A 15,935-nucleotide genomic window follows, 5' to 3' on the forward strand; every position below is an offset into this window, starting at 1 on the left:
TTGGAGCTGTGGCTCAAGTGGTAGAGCTCTCACTGTGAGGAAAGAAAGCTCAGAGACAGTGCCTGTGCTCTTGAGTTCAAATACCAGGACTGGCACAGCACACCCAACACACACACACACACATACACCTACATACACAGAGCACATATCACTACTCTAAATACTAGAGTAATGATAAGTTAAGTCCCAAGTGCAGCTTCAAGAGAATGTGTGTCATTTTTGCTCCATTGCAACAACAAAACTTGGTAAGCCAAACTAGTAAATCAGGGATGTCTGTGTTTTCAACTCTAGTTGAGACAGACAGCAGTGTACAGCAGATTTGTAGAATTTATTTTTATGTCTTTAAAAAATAAGGTACTTGGGCTAGGGATATGGCCTAGTGGCAAGAGTGCTTGCCTCATATACTTGAGGCCCTGGGTTCAATTCCCCAGCACCACATATACAGAAAATGGCCAGAAGTGGCGCTGTGGCTCAAGTGGCATAGTGCTAGCCTTGAGCAAAAAGAAGCCAGGGACAGTGCTCAGGCCCTGAGTCCAAGCCCCAGGACTGGCCAAAAAAAAAAAAAAAAAAAAGGTACTTATGTCTTTTAGAGTGACACTATTTTTATAAATGCTCTACATTTCTGAATTTAAGGAATTGCCTCTTCATTTATATATTTCATTTTTTAACGTGTCTTTATATCTTTAGATTGTCCATTCAGTTTTTCACGAAAGACACTGCTATTGTCATTACCTTGGCCTGGGACTTGAGATTTTAGCGTGGTACTAGAATATTTTTAATTTAGATAAAAGAATATGTGCTGTTATACATACCTCTTACCATAGTTAACCAAATATAGGTATACTTTGACATATAGTATAGTTAGTTTCTATTTAACCCTATCATTCAGAAATTCCAGTAATGTGAACCTGAATATTAAAACTTAAATTTTGTAATAGATAATTTCTAAGGAAAAATTGAATTGGAAAATTTTGCTGCTAGTGTAAATGACTGCCTCCTGGTTGTTCAAGTACCATAGTTATCTTTTCTTGGGCAGTAGACTGACTTCTAGTGAAATACTTGTTCTTTCTTCTCAGAATATTTACAATCTTTAAATATAAGTTAAGCAGTATTAACATAGAATATAAACTGTATAAGACCAAACACAATTAATATTCTACCTCACATATCCTGTAGATCAGGTTTATGAACAAGTTCATGTCCCCCAAAAGGCACTTTTTTAATTAGTAAGTATCATTTTGGGTGGTTGTTTAAAAATAAAGGAGTTCTACCAGGGAGAAATGTGGTGCATATATAATACTTTGTTTTATGACTCATTTCCATTGTGACTACTTAATATTAATATTAAATAACTAAATGTTTTAATGTTTAATAACTAATATTTTAATTCCTATTTTAATATTTTGATTGTTAAAGTTACTTGTGAGAAGCTGTTGCACACATAAAAAAAGGATTGATGAAATACTTGTAGTAGTCCTTGAGTGCAGATAATTTATTTAAAAATAAATGGCATAGCTGGATGCTTGTGGCTCATGCCTGTAATCCTGGCTGCTTAAGGGAGTGAGGATCTGAGGATCATAGTTCAAAGCCAGCCCTGGCAGGAAAGCCTGTGAGGCTCTTTATCTCCAGTTAAGCACCAGAAAACTGGAAGTGGCACTGTGGTTCAAAGTAGTAGAGCACTAGCTTTGAGTGAAAAAGCTCAGGGACAGTGCCCAGGCCCTGAGTTCAAGCCCCGTGACCAACCAAAAAAAAAATGCATTTGTCTAAAATAGAACTGTACACCTAAAACAGATAAATTCATGGCGATTTTCCCTATGGTGCGGGGGATTGAACCCAGAAGTCTTTACTACATTAAGCAAGCCTAGTATTCTACAAAAATAAAAGTCTAATAAAAATACAAGTATAAAGCTAAATGTTATGGTGTACATCTATAATTCTAGCTACATGGGAGGCAGATTAAAGTTTGAGGCCAGCATATGGCAGAAAGTCAGTGAGACTCTTTCTCAAAGGAAAACCAGACATGGTGGTTCATGCCTGTAGTCCTAGCTGTGAAGGAGTTATCTGTATAACTAAGAGTAAGTTTTTGAGTATAACTAGAGTAGTTTTGAATATAACAGGAAGAAAAAGCATAAAATAAAGGGAAGAAGATGATTAGTGTTTAAGTAAATGAAAATAAGTTTTTAAAGTATAAATCTGAAGTAAGCTCTAATCACTAAAAATGAAACAAGGGTGTCTAATACTGACCTGATGTTCATGTGGTGCTCGGGCTCACACCCAGGGTTTGTAGATGCTAGACTGATATTCCTACTACTGAGCTATATCCTCAGCTTCCATTTTTTTCTGTTAAGAGGCTTCCCAATGGGCTGGGAATATGGCCTAGTGGCAAGAGAGCCTTCCTCGTATACATGAAGCCCTGGGTTCAATTCCCCATTACCACATATATGGAAAACGGCCAGAAATGGTGCTGTGGCTCAGGTGACAGAGTGCTAGCCTTGAGCAAAAGGAAGCCAGGGACAGTCTTCAGGCCCTGAGTCCAAGCCCCAGGACTTGCCAAAAAAAAAAAAAAAAAACGTATATAAGAGGCTTCCCAAATAGTACTTTTCCCTCCAGTTTATTTTTAGAGCAGTAAGTTGATTGACTTTGAGATGACTATTTGTTATTTCCAAATTTTCCTGTGTGTGACATTTTCCTTTTCGCTGTTGATCACACTTGATTGCCTTAGAATTAATTCTTCTTGGCCCATATTACAGTGTCCTCCATTTTATCTAGTTTCTCTTTGCCTTGCGTGTCGCCTCTCTCCTTATTCTGACCACGTGGTAAATCTTGTTTTCCTGTTAATATGTTTGGATAGGGTTTTCTGAAACCCCAAAATGCAGACCATTGGCTGGGAAAGGTAGTATTTACTTGCCACTCCAATCTATGGGGGAAGCAAAACAGCGTGGCACAGTGATGTAGCCTGTCATCTCAGGCCATAAATAGGAGCACTGCAGTCCAGCCTGGACTACACTTAAAGTGACACCCATCTTGAAATTAACACGAAAGGTAATAGAGTACCTGCTTAGTGAGCATGAGGTTCTAAGTTCAAACTCCTGTAGCACAAAAACAAAAAGAACTACTTTATTGCATGCTGCTTCCAGTACTTTTTAAAAAAATTGCCTACTCATAGTTGATCTTTTGCATAGATGATACGATTTCTTATATTCACAAGAGGTTTTAGAAAAGTCTGCAGGTGTGTAGTTATGGCTCAAGTTTTAAGAAACTGGCCTATAGTTTATGAGGTATTTTAGTGGTAGTGCACTGTGTGTCCCTGAGAAAACTGAAATATTGAGTGTTTTTGGTTTAGTCTTATGGATGAAATGTATATTTTAAAAATAATGAATGTAGATCAGGAAATAGTATCAAGGATTCTCATATCTTTTGGTCTTAGGACCAACATGTCTTCAAAGAATGATGACCCAACATGGAACTGGTGGCTCATGCCTCTATAACTTGGCTACTCAGGAAGCTGAGCTCTGAGGATCTCAGTCTGAAACCAGCCTGTGATATATCCAATTAACCATCAAAAAGCAGGAAGTAGAGCCTATGGCTCAAGTGGTAGAGCACCAGTCTCAAGTGAAAGCCAAGTAAGGGCTCAAGGCCCAGAGTTCAAGCACCTTTACTAAACACACATACAAAAAATGAGGGTCTTAAGACCTCTGTTTATATGTGTGTGTATTGTGTAAGTTTGTTAGAAAGTAAAACTTGAAGATTAAAAAAATACTGTTTCATTTAAGATAGCAAAAATAAACCTATCACGTTAAGTACTTTAGAAAAAAAAATTCCCAAACAAAATTGAGAGAAAAGTAGCATTCCGTTATATACTTGTAGAATGTATGGAAGGGCAGGGAGAGTGGCCAGGCTATGCTGGAGATTAAACCAAGTCACTGAACTATACCCCAACCTTGGTTAGTAAGACATCTGATTCCATTATATATTCCAGTAACTTACTTTGATTGAAATATACAAAGAAAATTCTGGCTTTACAGTTGTGTCTAGTTGGTAAGGGGAGGAAGGCTTTAATATGCCTTTTCAGATAATTGTCAGGCTCTGATACTATACCCAAACTCAACTAGTTATTATTTAGTTATAGTACAGGATAGGAAATCATATTCATGAGCCTATATTGGTCTTTCTTGCACATTTTATTTTATTTTATTTTTTGGCCAGTCCTGGGGCTTGGACTCAGGGCCTGAGCACTGTCCCTGGCTTCTTTTTGCTCAAGGCTCGCACTCTGCCACTTGAACCACAGCGCCACTTCTGGCCGTTTTCTGTATATGTGGTGCTGGGGAATTGAACCCAGGGCCTCATTCCCAGCCCCATCTTGGGCATTTTAAAATACAACATGTACTAGTGACTTGAAAAAAATACCAGTTCCAAATAGTAGCTCTTGCAAAATAGATAACTTTATTAGAACCTCCATCTATCTAATCAGAGAAATCTTTAATGTGAAGCTGTTAGGCTCACAAGTTCCAAATACATTTTTCAAAATTCTAATTTTTACATAAAAACACTTTTCCATTGGCAAGAAACACTTACTTTTCTTGAAGTAACAAGCTCATTTTATTCAAGGAAATGCCTGCCAGGTACCTGAATCTGTATAGTTTGTCATTTGTTCTTTCAAGTAAAAGTGGTACCCCATTAAAAAAAAACAAACAGCTGGTTCATCTTGCAAATCATTCACATAAATGCTTCTCTTCCATACAACTGCTAGAATATAGAATTGTTTTGTGTGTACTTCTGGTCACACACAATATTAAAAAGGTGTATAACAGGGGGCTGGGGATATAGCCTAGTGGCAAGAGTGCCTGCCTCGGATACACGAGGCTCTAGGTTCGATTCCCCAGTACCACATATACAGAAAACGGCCAGAAGCGGCGCTGTGGCTCAAGTGGCAGAGTGCTAGCCTTGAGCGGGAAGAAGCCAGGGACAGTGCTCAGGCCCTGAGTCCAAGGCCCAGGACTGGCAAAAAAAAAAAAAAAAAAGGTGTATAACAGTTGATGGTTAACAAAATACTTTTTTGTTGCTAGATACTATTGGCTCATCCCTGTAATCCCAGCTACTCAGGAGGCTGAGATCTGGGAGATGGTAGTTCCAAGCTGGCTGGGCAGAACAGTCTTTGAAGACTATCTCCAATTTACCACCCGCTGGACTGGAGGTGTAGCTCCAGTGGTAGACCTCATTAAGAAAGGAAGGTTGAAGCCCTGAATTCAAGCCCGGTAACAGCACAAAATATTAATAATAATTACTACTCTTATTTTTTGTCTGTCCTGGGTCTTAAACTCATCCTGGCCTCTGTGCTCTGTTTGGCTTTTTTTTTTTAGGTTAATTGGAGATAAGGGTGTCATGGAGGGCTGGGGATATGGCCTAGTGGCAAGAGTGCTTGCCTCGTATACATGAGGCCTTGGGTTCAATTCCCTAGCACCACATATACAGAAAGCGGCCAGAAGTGGTGCTGTGGCTCAAGTGGCAGAGTGCTAGCCTTGAGCAAAAGGAAGCCAGGGACAGTGCTCAGGCCCTGAGTCCAAGCCCCAGGACTGGCAAAAAAAAAAAAAAAAAAAAGTTTCACGGAGTTTCTTGCCCTGGCTGGCTTTGAACCAAAATCCTCATATCTCAGTATCTAAGGATTACAGGTATGAGCCACTAGAGCCCAGCATCAAGAATATTTTTTTTTAATGAAACTTTTGAGAATGTAATGCTGATGATAGAATTTGGAGTTTTTTTTTATTGTTTTGCATGAGTCCTATTAAACTTCCTGCAGTCTCTACGTACCATTACTTTTATACTCTTAAGTGCACTGGTTTTACATGGTGCAAAGTGTAACAATAGTTTTGACTTCAAGAATTCTCTGAGAGGGATTCAGCACATTTTGAGAACTGATAGTGTCAATGATTGATAAGATAGCTTTGATTGCTACTGGTATTTGAAAACAACAAAAATCCTTATTTAGTTCTACAGGTAAAACTGAATTGCAGCTCTTGAGCCTTTAACTTATGATTTTAGTAACTGGTCTTGACTTTGAAATTTAAAAATGCTAAAAAAAACTGTTTGCATAACAACAACATTCTTGAATTTATATTTTTGTGCTTTTAAATAGCATACCATTTAATATTTGTGGGCTCAAAGTAAAGGAGCTCATTTTATTACAGACACTGGGTAGCTTTGTTTCTGACAGTTAGCAGTCAACTGTGTTTTAAATCAATTGTTGGTTGGGTCTTGCTGGCTCAACTTCCAAGTTGTCCTAGTCCTAACCCGGCCTTAGCCAAAGACTGTTGTTGGAAAGAACACACAAAGGCCTTGTGTCCTGGGTGCCCTACTAACAAGGAGCATGTTCTCATTCTAGTGGATTAAATCTGCTGTGGTGTGCATTCCCTTCCCGAATTTCTTTCTTCCTTTGGCTGGTTATTTCAGTAACGGGTCATTTTAGTGTGATGTAGCCTTTTCTAATTACATAGTCCTAGAGAGAATTACCACAGTAGGCCTTTCTAATTATTACATAGTCCTAGTGGAAGGTATTACCAGAGTAAAATAAAATATTTCTTTCTCTGTGGTAGGATGTGATGGAGCTGCTTGAAGAAGATCTCACCTGCCCAATTTGTTGCAGTCTGTTTGATGATCCTAGAGTTTTGCCTTGCTCACACAACTTCTGCAAAAAATGCTTAGAAGGTCTCTTAGAGGGAAATGTGCGCAATTCATTGTGGAGACCATCTCCTTTCAAGTGCCCTACATGCCGTAAGGAAACTTCAGCTACTGGAGTCAATAGTCTGCAGGTTAATTACTCCCTGAAGGGTATTGTGGAGAAGTATAACAAAATCAAGATCTCTCCCAAAATGCCAGTGTGCAAAGGACACTTGGGCCAACCTCTCAATATTTTCTGCTTAACTGATATGCAGCTGATTTGTGGGATCTGTGCTACTCGGGGTGACCACACCAAGCATGTCTTCTGTTCTATTGAAGATGCCTATGCTCAGGAAAGGGATGCCTTTGAGTCCCTCTTTCAGAGTTTTGAGACCTGGCGTCGGGGAGATGCTCTTTCTCGCTTAGATACCTTGGAAACTAGCAAGAGGAAATCCTTACAGTTACTGACTAAAGATTCAGATAAAGTGAAGGAATTTTTTGAGAAGTTACAACATACTCTGGATCAAAAGAAGAATGAAATCCTGTCTGACTTTGAGACCATGAAACTTGCAGTCATGCAAGCCTACGATCCAGAAATCAACAAACTCAATACCATTTTGCAGGAGCAACGGATGGCATTTAACATTGCTGAGGCTTTCAAGGATGTATCAGAACCGATTATATTTCTGCAGCAGATGCAGGAGTTTAGGGAGAAAATCAAAGTTATCAAGGAAACACCTTTGCCTCCCTCTAATTTGCCTTCAAGCCCTTTAATGAAGAATTTTGATACTAGTCAGTGGGAGGACATAAAACTAGTAGATGTGGATAAACTCTCCTTACCTCAAGATACTGGCACATTCATTAGCAAGATTCCTTGGAGCTTCTACCAGCTGTTTATGGTAGTCCTTCTGCTTGGCCTTATTTTTTTCTGTCCTACCTTATTCCTAGAATGGTCTTTATTTGATGAGTTGGCAAAGTGGAAGGACCATCTTTCAAACTTCACTTCTTACCTGACTAAATCAGCTTGTTTTATAGAACAATCAGTTTTTTATTGGGAACAAATGGCAGATGTGCTTTTCATTTTGAGTGAAAGAGTTAAGAATTTTACTTTGGTGGTACTGAACAATGTGGCAGAATTTGTGTGCAAATATAAACTATTATAAGATCTCTTGAACTCTGCAGTTTTTTGTGAAAATAGAAATTGATAGAAGGGGTAGTGATTCTGATTCCAGTCATTTTCTTCCTAAAAGTTTTTCTTTTATAAATAATGTGTATACATGTTTAAATTTAGTAAAAAGTGAAGTTCTCATGTGGTAGAGTACCTACTTAACAAGCCCAAGCACAAGCTGAACCCATAGTGTTACCACAAGAGGGGTGGGGAGTATGAGTAGGTTCGGTTTCCAAGTTTTTCAAGAAGGTTGATTCCTTTCTCACCAAAATGTAAACATTTTATGTAAACAAAAACTGGTTAACTTGACACAAGAAAAAGCATTTTAGGAGGATGGATATTCTTTTATCAATTTTTCAAATGCTGTTAGGGGACTGTGCAAACATGTAGTTTTTGTTGGTTTGTTTTTATGGTTGTACTAGGGTTTTAACTTAGAATCCTGTGCTTGCTAAGAAGTGCTTTGCCACTTGAGCCAGACCCTAACCTCAAAACATAAGTTTAGCAAATAAAAATGTGTCCCCCCCCCAAAAAAAAAGATGGCAAAGTCATCTTTTTTCAATGGCAGCTGAGTGTTGTGGTTTTTAAGAATGAAAACTCAGTCTACTTGCTAATAGAATTTCAAATGTAGTTAAGATTAATTTGAACCCATATTTCTAGCTACTTGTGAGACTGAGATAGGGAAGCTTGTAGTTTGAGGTCAGCCTGGACAGGAAAGGTTGTGAGACTCTTTCTCAACCCATAGCTGGTCTCAGTGGTATTACCTGTAATCCCAGAAGCAATGAGAAGCATAAAATAGGCATACCATAATGCACCAGGTGTACTGCCAGGTAGAAAATTAAGATCCTAGCTCATAAAAATAACCAATAGAAAAACAGGCCTGGAGTCATGGCTTGAGTGGTAGAACCACTGTCTAGCAGTTTCAAAGTCCTGAGTTTTAACCTCAGTTGTCTTCCCCCAAAAGACTTAATTTGACAATAGATGAAACTATTTGCTGTTATAAACTACAAAGTAATCAGTTGAACACTGAATAAAAATTCCCACAGAACAAAATTAATTTTTGTGCTTAGAATTTAGAAAAAAATAAAGATGTAATCTTACCTTGGAACTGCTTTTTAGTCTGCTTTATTTCTGTCATGGAAAAAAACAAACAACATTAAGTGGAATAGAATTCAGAGAAAAATGTCTACCCTATTTCTGTAGATGGGTTGAGGTAAGTAAGGAGGTACACAAAAGAAAAATGACAACTAAATTTTGTGTGTGTGTGACAGTACTGACACTTGACCTTAGGGCCTGGTATTCTTTTTTTATTTTTTGCCAGTCCTGGGCCTTGGACTCGGCCTGAGCACTGTCCCTGGCTTCTTTTTTGCTCAAGGCTAGTAGTACTCTGCCACTTGAGCCACAGTGCCACTTCTGGCCATTTTCTATATGTGGTGCTGGGGAATTGAACCCAGGGCTTTATGTATACAAGGCAAGCATTTTACCACTAGGCCATATTCCCAGCACCGGGCCTGGTATTCTTGTTTAGCTGTTTTGTTAAGGCTGGTGGTCTGCTCAGAGCTAGTGGTCTACCACTTAAGCCATACCTCCACTTCTGGCTTTTTGCTGAAGAGTCAATTTGTAGCTACAAATGGGGATTATAGGTGGTGAGCCACCAGCACCCAGCTTTTTGGTAAATGCATTTTAAGTTAACAGAATTATCATTCAGCCACTGTATTGCTTTAAGGCATCATAAGAAAATCAGATAATTGTGCCTTATAAACCTTACCTCTGCCTTGGGGGCTCATGATAAAAATGAGGGTCTGAGGAAGAGTAATGCTTGTATATTCTCAGTACATTTTTGTTTGTTGTTTCACACACAGAATATACCATGGTTTCATACACCTCCATCCTAAGAGTATTGTTTTAATGGAATAAAGGCAAGGGATTATTTTTGACATCAGTCCTCAGATATATTGGCACTTTTCCCCTTGAACCTAGTCAGTTTTCTCTGTTGGATTTTCCATTTTGTATACTACAAAAGTTCCTAAGCAAAAAAGAAAAAAAGTTCCTAAGCAACTTACATTTACAAACACAACTATGGATACGCTATTTATCTTAGGATAGTTACCTAGGACTCTGGGTCTCTGGGTTTTGTTACTCTCCTTTCCCCTCTTAGTCATTTAAACTAACAACATTGCTGGTAATAGGCTGATTTATGAGTTATTCATAAGTCTGTGGCTGATGATTTGTAACCTCTAGTTTTTGAAGCAAAGGAAGAATGAGTAGTCAGGAACTGGTCACTTTGAACGTGGGAGGAAAGATATTCACAACAAGACTTTCTACCATAAAGCAGTATCCTTCCTCTCGGTTGGCCCGAATGTTGGACGGCAGAGACCAAGAATTCTGCATGGTTGGTGGCCAAATTTTTGTGGACAGAGATGGTGTTTTATTTAGTTTCATCTTAGATTTTTTGAGAAATCACCAGCTTTTATTACCTTCTGACTTTTCAGACTATGGTAGGCTTCAGAGAGAGGCTCTTTTCTATGAACTGGATTCTCTGGCTGATCTCTTAAACCAGCATCTGCTACAAGAAAGACCTGCTCTCCTGGAAGTACATTTTTTAAACCGAAATACTCAAGCTTTTTTCAGAGTGTTTTGCTCTTGCAGCAAAACAATCGAGATTCTAGCTGGAAGGATTGCAGTATTTGTAGAACAACCTACAGCACCTATTTGGAGTAGTACCTCTTTTTCTCCTCAGATGACCTTTGTTCCACTACCTCCACAAAGACCTTCTTACCACGACCTGGTTTTCCAGTGTGGCTCTGACAACACTGATAAGCAGACTGGAGTCAGGTATTTATTCCTTATGCCTAAAACTCTCCGTGGAAGAAATGCTTGATTAGTGTTATGGAACAACCAGTAGAGTTGGGTAGGACAACTTTTTTACTAAACCTGGATACTGTTCAGAGTAAAGGAGGGACAATAGGAGTAAACCAAGACTACCCAAGGTAAACTGAACTATGGTCTTGGAAGTTAAAAGAAGAAATAGTTTAATATTTAGATTATATTCCATTGCTAATGAATTTGGCTTAGAAGTACATCACCTTATATTCTCAGATTATTTTATGCTTTCATATTGGAAAGGTTCAACAGTTTCACCCGGTTTCCTTACACAGTGTTTGTTCTTTCAGTTCTTAAACTTTGATTTTTCTTCAGTGGGCAAGGTGAAATACCATTAAATACCTTTGTCTCATGGTGAATTTCGAGTCTTGTTAATACTGTGGCTTTTATACTGGGGTGGGCTTTCAGAATGTTAAAGAGCGCTCCCAAGTTGTTTCTTCCTTGGTTCTTGGCTAGATCCCAAGGCTGATTTCTATCTACCCTGCAGCTGGAGACACGTACCCTTCATCTGTTAAAAATGTCTTATTTTGCTTACTGAAAGCTAATCTTAATTTTTAGAAAGGAAAAAAAAAAGCATGCATGTGTTTTAAAGCAGCATTTAAAAATTTTTTTAAAATAAAGGTAGCCATTTAGGGTACTTTCTTAATGTCAGCAGTAGCCATCAGGAAGGGATACCAATGTTTATGGCTCCACAACATAGTCATTGTCTTGGCTTACCAACCAGAGAACACTGGGCAATATAATTGAGTATGACAACACTTTTTTTTTTTTTTTTTTTTGCCAGTACTGGGGCTTGAACTCTGGACTGAGCTCTTCCTGGGCTTGTTCCCTTCTTGGCTGGTGCTTTACCACTTAAGCCACACCTTCAGTTTTGTGCTGGTTAACTGGAGATCAGAGTGCTACCCAAAGAACGAAATTATAATCTTAAAACAATTAGAAACTGAAAGTAGACTATTCTTGTTGATATAGTACCAAATAGTTCCTACCCTTTTTAAGTAGTTATATTTTAGAAATGGCACAGATTTTTAAAAATCTTAATATAAGAAAAGCATTTTATTTAAGCTTACAGAAGTTTAAATATACTTAAATATTAGCCAGCATTTTGGAGGTATTTTCAATTGGTTAATGGTTGGACTTTTGCCTGGTGCTGGTGGCTCACACATAGAATCCTGATTACGCCTGTAATCCTGGCTACTCAGGAAACTGAGTTCTAAGGATTGTAGTTTGAAGCAAGCCCAGGAAGCTAGGTTCAGGAGACTATTATCTCCAAGTAACCCACCCAAAACTAGAAGTAGAGCTGTGACTCAAGATTAGTACTCTAGTACTAACTTTAAGCCAAAAAGCTCAGAGATAATGCCCAAACCCTGAGTTCAACCCTCATTACTGACAACAACAGCAAAAAAAAAGTTCAGAATTTTTTCTGTCTTGTGTGGTTTTTAAAAAAATATGTCAGTTTCAAAGTAGAGATAAAGTGATAGGGAGATCTATGGTGACTGGGTGAAAACTCTGACCTTAAAATGCCCAAATTTGCCCTTCACAGGTGGCTCATGCCTGTAATCCTAGCTTAGGAGGCTGAGATCTGAGGATCGAGGTTCAAAGCCAGTCTGGGCAGGAAAGGCCCCGAGACTCTCCAGTTAACTACCAGAAAACCGGAAGTGGCAAGGTGGCCCAAGTGGTAGAGCGCTAGCCTTGAGCTGAAGAGCTCAGGGACAGTGCCCAGGCCCAGAGTTCAAGCCCCACGACCGAACAACAACAACAAAAGCCCACATTGGTGTATAACTGCATAAGGAGCAATTATTTTTACATTCTGTTCACTTCTTGGTTTTGAATCTATCCAGATATTTTCAAAAAGTGAAAAATGGTAGTGTGTCATTTAACTTAATTTGTATGTTCCACATGTGTAAATTACTAGGCCTTATTAACCTAGCAAGTTACTTTATTATCTTTTGAGTTCATAGTACAAGATAAACTTAGATTCTCTCCTTTAAATTACTTACACCATCAAGTCAAAGTTATGATCACAGGTTCTTTCTGATCTCCTTTTCAGACTGGCTTAAATAGAAAAAGTGTGAGTTGCCTTTAAATTAAAAAAAAAAAAAAGGATGGTAGAGTTACTTGTATCACAGGCCCTGGACCCTGGGTTTTATCCGGAGCACTGTGAAAGACAGACAGACAGATAGATAGATAGATAGATAGATAGATAGATAGATAGATAGATAGATAGATATTTTATTTCTCTTTGGTTTCTTTTATTCCATCCTTTGTTGTACTTGGAAGTATTTTTTTAAATCAATCCTCATACCAGTCAAAGAATTTAGCTCAGTGGTTTCTTACAAATATATTCCAGTTTATTATTACCTACTGTTAAGTGTATCTTAACTCTGAGATTTTATATAACTTTCTATGGCAAATATTTCAGATATATATAATTAAGAGCTAAGGCCTTATGAAATGATTTACTAATGTTGAAATTTTGTTGTATCAAACATAATTAACTTTTTGAGATGTGCTCTGAAATGTGATAGTTCTTAGATTTTACTATTATTTTCTTTGCCAAGAAGGAGTTTCCAAATGTGAGCTACAATAACCACTGTTTCAGTTATGATCATTAAAAGGTTACAGATGTATCCCAGCATCTTTTTAACTCCATAAAACTACACAGCTTAGATATCTATCTCATAAAAAAATGGATAATACAAGCAACATCCTTGATTTACAGTAAGGAAGTAATATACCTACATCTATGTAGAAATGTTAGATTGACATTCATCTTAAAGCCAATATATAGTCAGAAAAGATTCAAGCATTTTTCTTGCACTATGTGTATTGGTTCTGTGGAGTTGCTCCAGGGATAAAGTGTGTTGCTATTTTCAGTTAAGCGGTTCTCTGATCCCAATTTTTGCTCTTTGACAATGGAAAGTTACTAAGTAAAAACCAACAAAAGAATCTTGAAATATCTGTAAGGTTTCATAAAAAAAAAAAATGGATTTGACCAGAAGTAAGTGAAAAAAAATCCATAATGTCAGTTCTAAGTTAGATCTTGTGGGAAATTGTAAATGTACAAAATGTTCATAGAAAAAAATCAGAGTGGGTAAAAGTATCAAATTGGAAATTAAAAAATCTGGAAGTATATTTTAAAAATTATATCAATTTGGTTGGTTAAATGGTTTGCTACAGAAAATAATTTTTCAATGAAGATTCATTATTTTGGTTATACTACTAAAAACTGAAATGACTTGGAAAGCACTCTAAAAGTTATTACAAGGTAAGCAGTTATTAATTTGGATTTGAAGATTTAAAAAAAATCTGATCAGAAAATGTTATGATGCCATGTTTGGTGCTCGTGCCCTCAGGAAAGCTGAGGCAGGATTGCAAGGAGGATTGCAAGCCTGGGTTAAACAGCAGGACCCTGCTCCAAAAAGAAGAGAAATAAAATAAAAACCCTAAAACCAAAAGGCGTGAGGTTTTATTTGAGTTTACAAGCAATTTGTGTGTGTAGTTTGCTAGTTATTAAAAGAATACTTTATAATTAAACTTTTTTCTATGTGTCTCAGGTATGTTTCCATAAAACCTGATAACCGAAAATTGGCCAACGGAACAAATGTCCTGGGCCTACTGATTGACATTTTATTAAAGGAAGGCTTTCATCTGGTCAGCACTAGAAAATTATCTTCTGAAGACAAAAGTGAATGCTATAGCTTTGAAAGAATAAGAAGTCTTGAAGTCTTCACAGTGAATAAAACACCAAAACCAGAGACTAATATCATGCCAGAACAATCTCAGAAAAAGATATGAAATGTCTGTTCTATTTTAGAGTAAAAGGAAATTATCATTTTCTTGTTTGGAAATTCCCTACCTGGGGCATATATGTTAAATGTACTTTATTTTTGACCTACTATACAGTCTCTAGGCAACTAGGTCTCAACAATGCTTAAGGCACAAAAATCCATGTTCTCAAGGAGCTCACATTCAAATAAAATCATAATGGCAAAAGATTCAAATAAGTTCACCAATCTAGAATGGGTAATTTATAATAAAATATTGTTCAGTCCTTAAAAAGAATAAGGCAGCAGTTTATAAACTGATAAAGATGGTTAAAATATGATAACTGGATGGAAAATGTAAGTTATAAAATGGCATAAAGTATGCATGGAAGTTTAGCATAGATACATGCTGCTGTGGAGAGGAAATGATATAGATAAAAGAGGAATACTTCACTAGACTGCACAGATGTATATTAAAAATTGAAAAAAGGGGTCATGCCTGAGAAATTGTGTGTATGTCGGGGTATGGGGATTGTTACAGTGTATTGTGGCCTATTTCTCATACTCTTTCTGTGAAGCACTTCCACTCAGAGTAAACAAGTTGAAATTTCTAGAGGTTTCTGGCAGATTTTTGTGCTCAGTTATGGGGGAAAATTACATATCATAAAAAGTGCCAAATACATTTAAGATTAGTAATGTTAATATTAACTGAAAATAATCCAAGTAAGAAATGACCTTTTAATATGCTTTTTGTTTTCTTTTGGGCAGCACTCACCCGCTCTTTTCTGCAGAAAAGCCAATTTGTTTTTTCAATGTGTGGTTTTAGTTTTGGAAATGATGTATTTGGTCCAGGTGCACTGCATCTCTGATAAATTTTTGCCATGCATGGGATTTAATTGGTATAGTTGGCATAGTTATGCATGTACCATTACGTCTATATAGAGACAAAACTGATAAAGCTATTAAAAATGATTGAATGATTTTTAAAAGTACCAAAGATAAAGCTTACACCTCTCAAAAAAAAAGTGCCAGAGAAAATAGTTCTATAACTATAGTTTGGCAGGGAATAGGCATTCATTCACATTTTCAGGAAATAATTTTGAGATTAAAAATAAAATTTTCTTTTTAATAACAATAGAAGTATCTATAGAAACATGTCATGCACATAACATTCATTCAATACTTATTGATATCTATGATGTGCCAAATACTGCACAAAAGAATCCTGTCCCTTTAGAGCTTGACATCTTTATAAGTCAAAAGGCTGTATGTTTCTGTACACAAATATGGTTCCTTTGTTTTTCTTAGTGTTATAGTTGCCATATTTTAAATAAAAGGATTCATGAGCTTAAAAAATGAATTTGAAGGGGAAATGGAAGAGTTTCCAAAGCATTTCTAGTTATTTATTTCCATATTCAATTGTGTATATGCTTTATCTTCAATATAAAAATAAAAGTTTATTAAAAACT

At 37.1% G+C, this 15,935-nt stretch overlaps 2 protein-coding genes across 9 annotated transcripts in view; both read left to right on the plus strand.

Moving 5' to 3' along the window:
• The window catches only part of Trim13 (tripartite motif containing 13), a 37,494-nt gene extending 29,650 nt beyond the window's left edge, over positions 1-7,844 (plus strand). For all 8 annotated transcript variants that reach the window (XM_048341420.1, XM_048341423.1, XM_048341419.1 and 5 more), the window contains one exon: positions 6,591-7,844. In XM_048341420.1, coding sequence (XP_048197377.1) covers positions 6,591-7,817 — 1,227 coding nt within the window. In that variant the 3' untranslated portion in view covers positions 7,818-7,844. The remainder of the gene's footprint in view (positions 1-6,590) is intronic.
• A 1,488-nt stretch (positions 7,845-9,332) lies between these two features.
• Kcnrg (potassium channel regulator) lies at positions 9,333-15,705 on the plus strand. The gene is made up of 2 exons (XM_048341427.1): positions 9,333-10,654; positions 14,257-15,705. Exons 1-2 carry the CDS (start codon positions 10,080-10,082, stop codon positions 14,495-14,497), a joined length of 816 nt encoding a protein of 271 aa, XP_048197384.1. The 5' UTR covers positions 9,333-10,079; the 3' UTR covers positions 14,498-15,705.
• Positions 15,706-15,935: the final 230 nt, after the last annotated feature.

The sequence above is a fragment of the Perognathus longimembris genome, chromosome 3 (assembly GCF_023159225.1).
Source record: "Perognathus longimembris pacificus isolate PPM17 chromosome 3, ASM2315922v1, whole genome shotgun sequence".
Classification (NCBI taxonomy): Eukaryota; Metazoa; Chordata; class Mammalia; order Rodentia; family Heteromyidae; genus Perognathus; species Perognathus longimembris.

Bases quoted from the DNA above. Each gene is read 5' to 3' on its own strand.
- Kcnrg (XM_048341427.1), top strand. From the start codon at position 10,080: ATGAGTAGTCAGGAACTGGTCACTTTGAACGTGGGAGGAAAGATATTC. The intron at 10,655-14,256 runs GTATTTATTCCT...TATGTGTCTCAG, and splicing joins GATAAGCAGACTGGAGTCAG to GTATGTTTCCATAAAACCTG.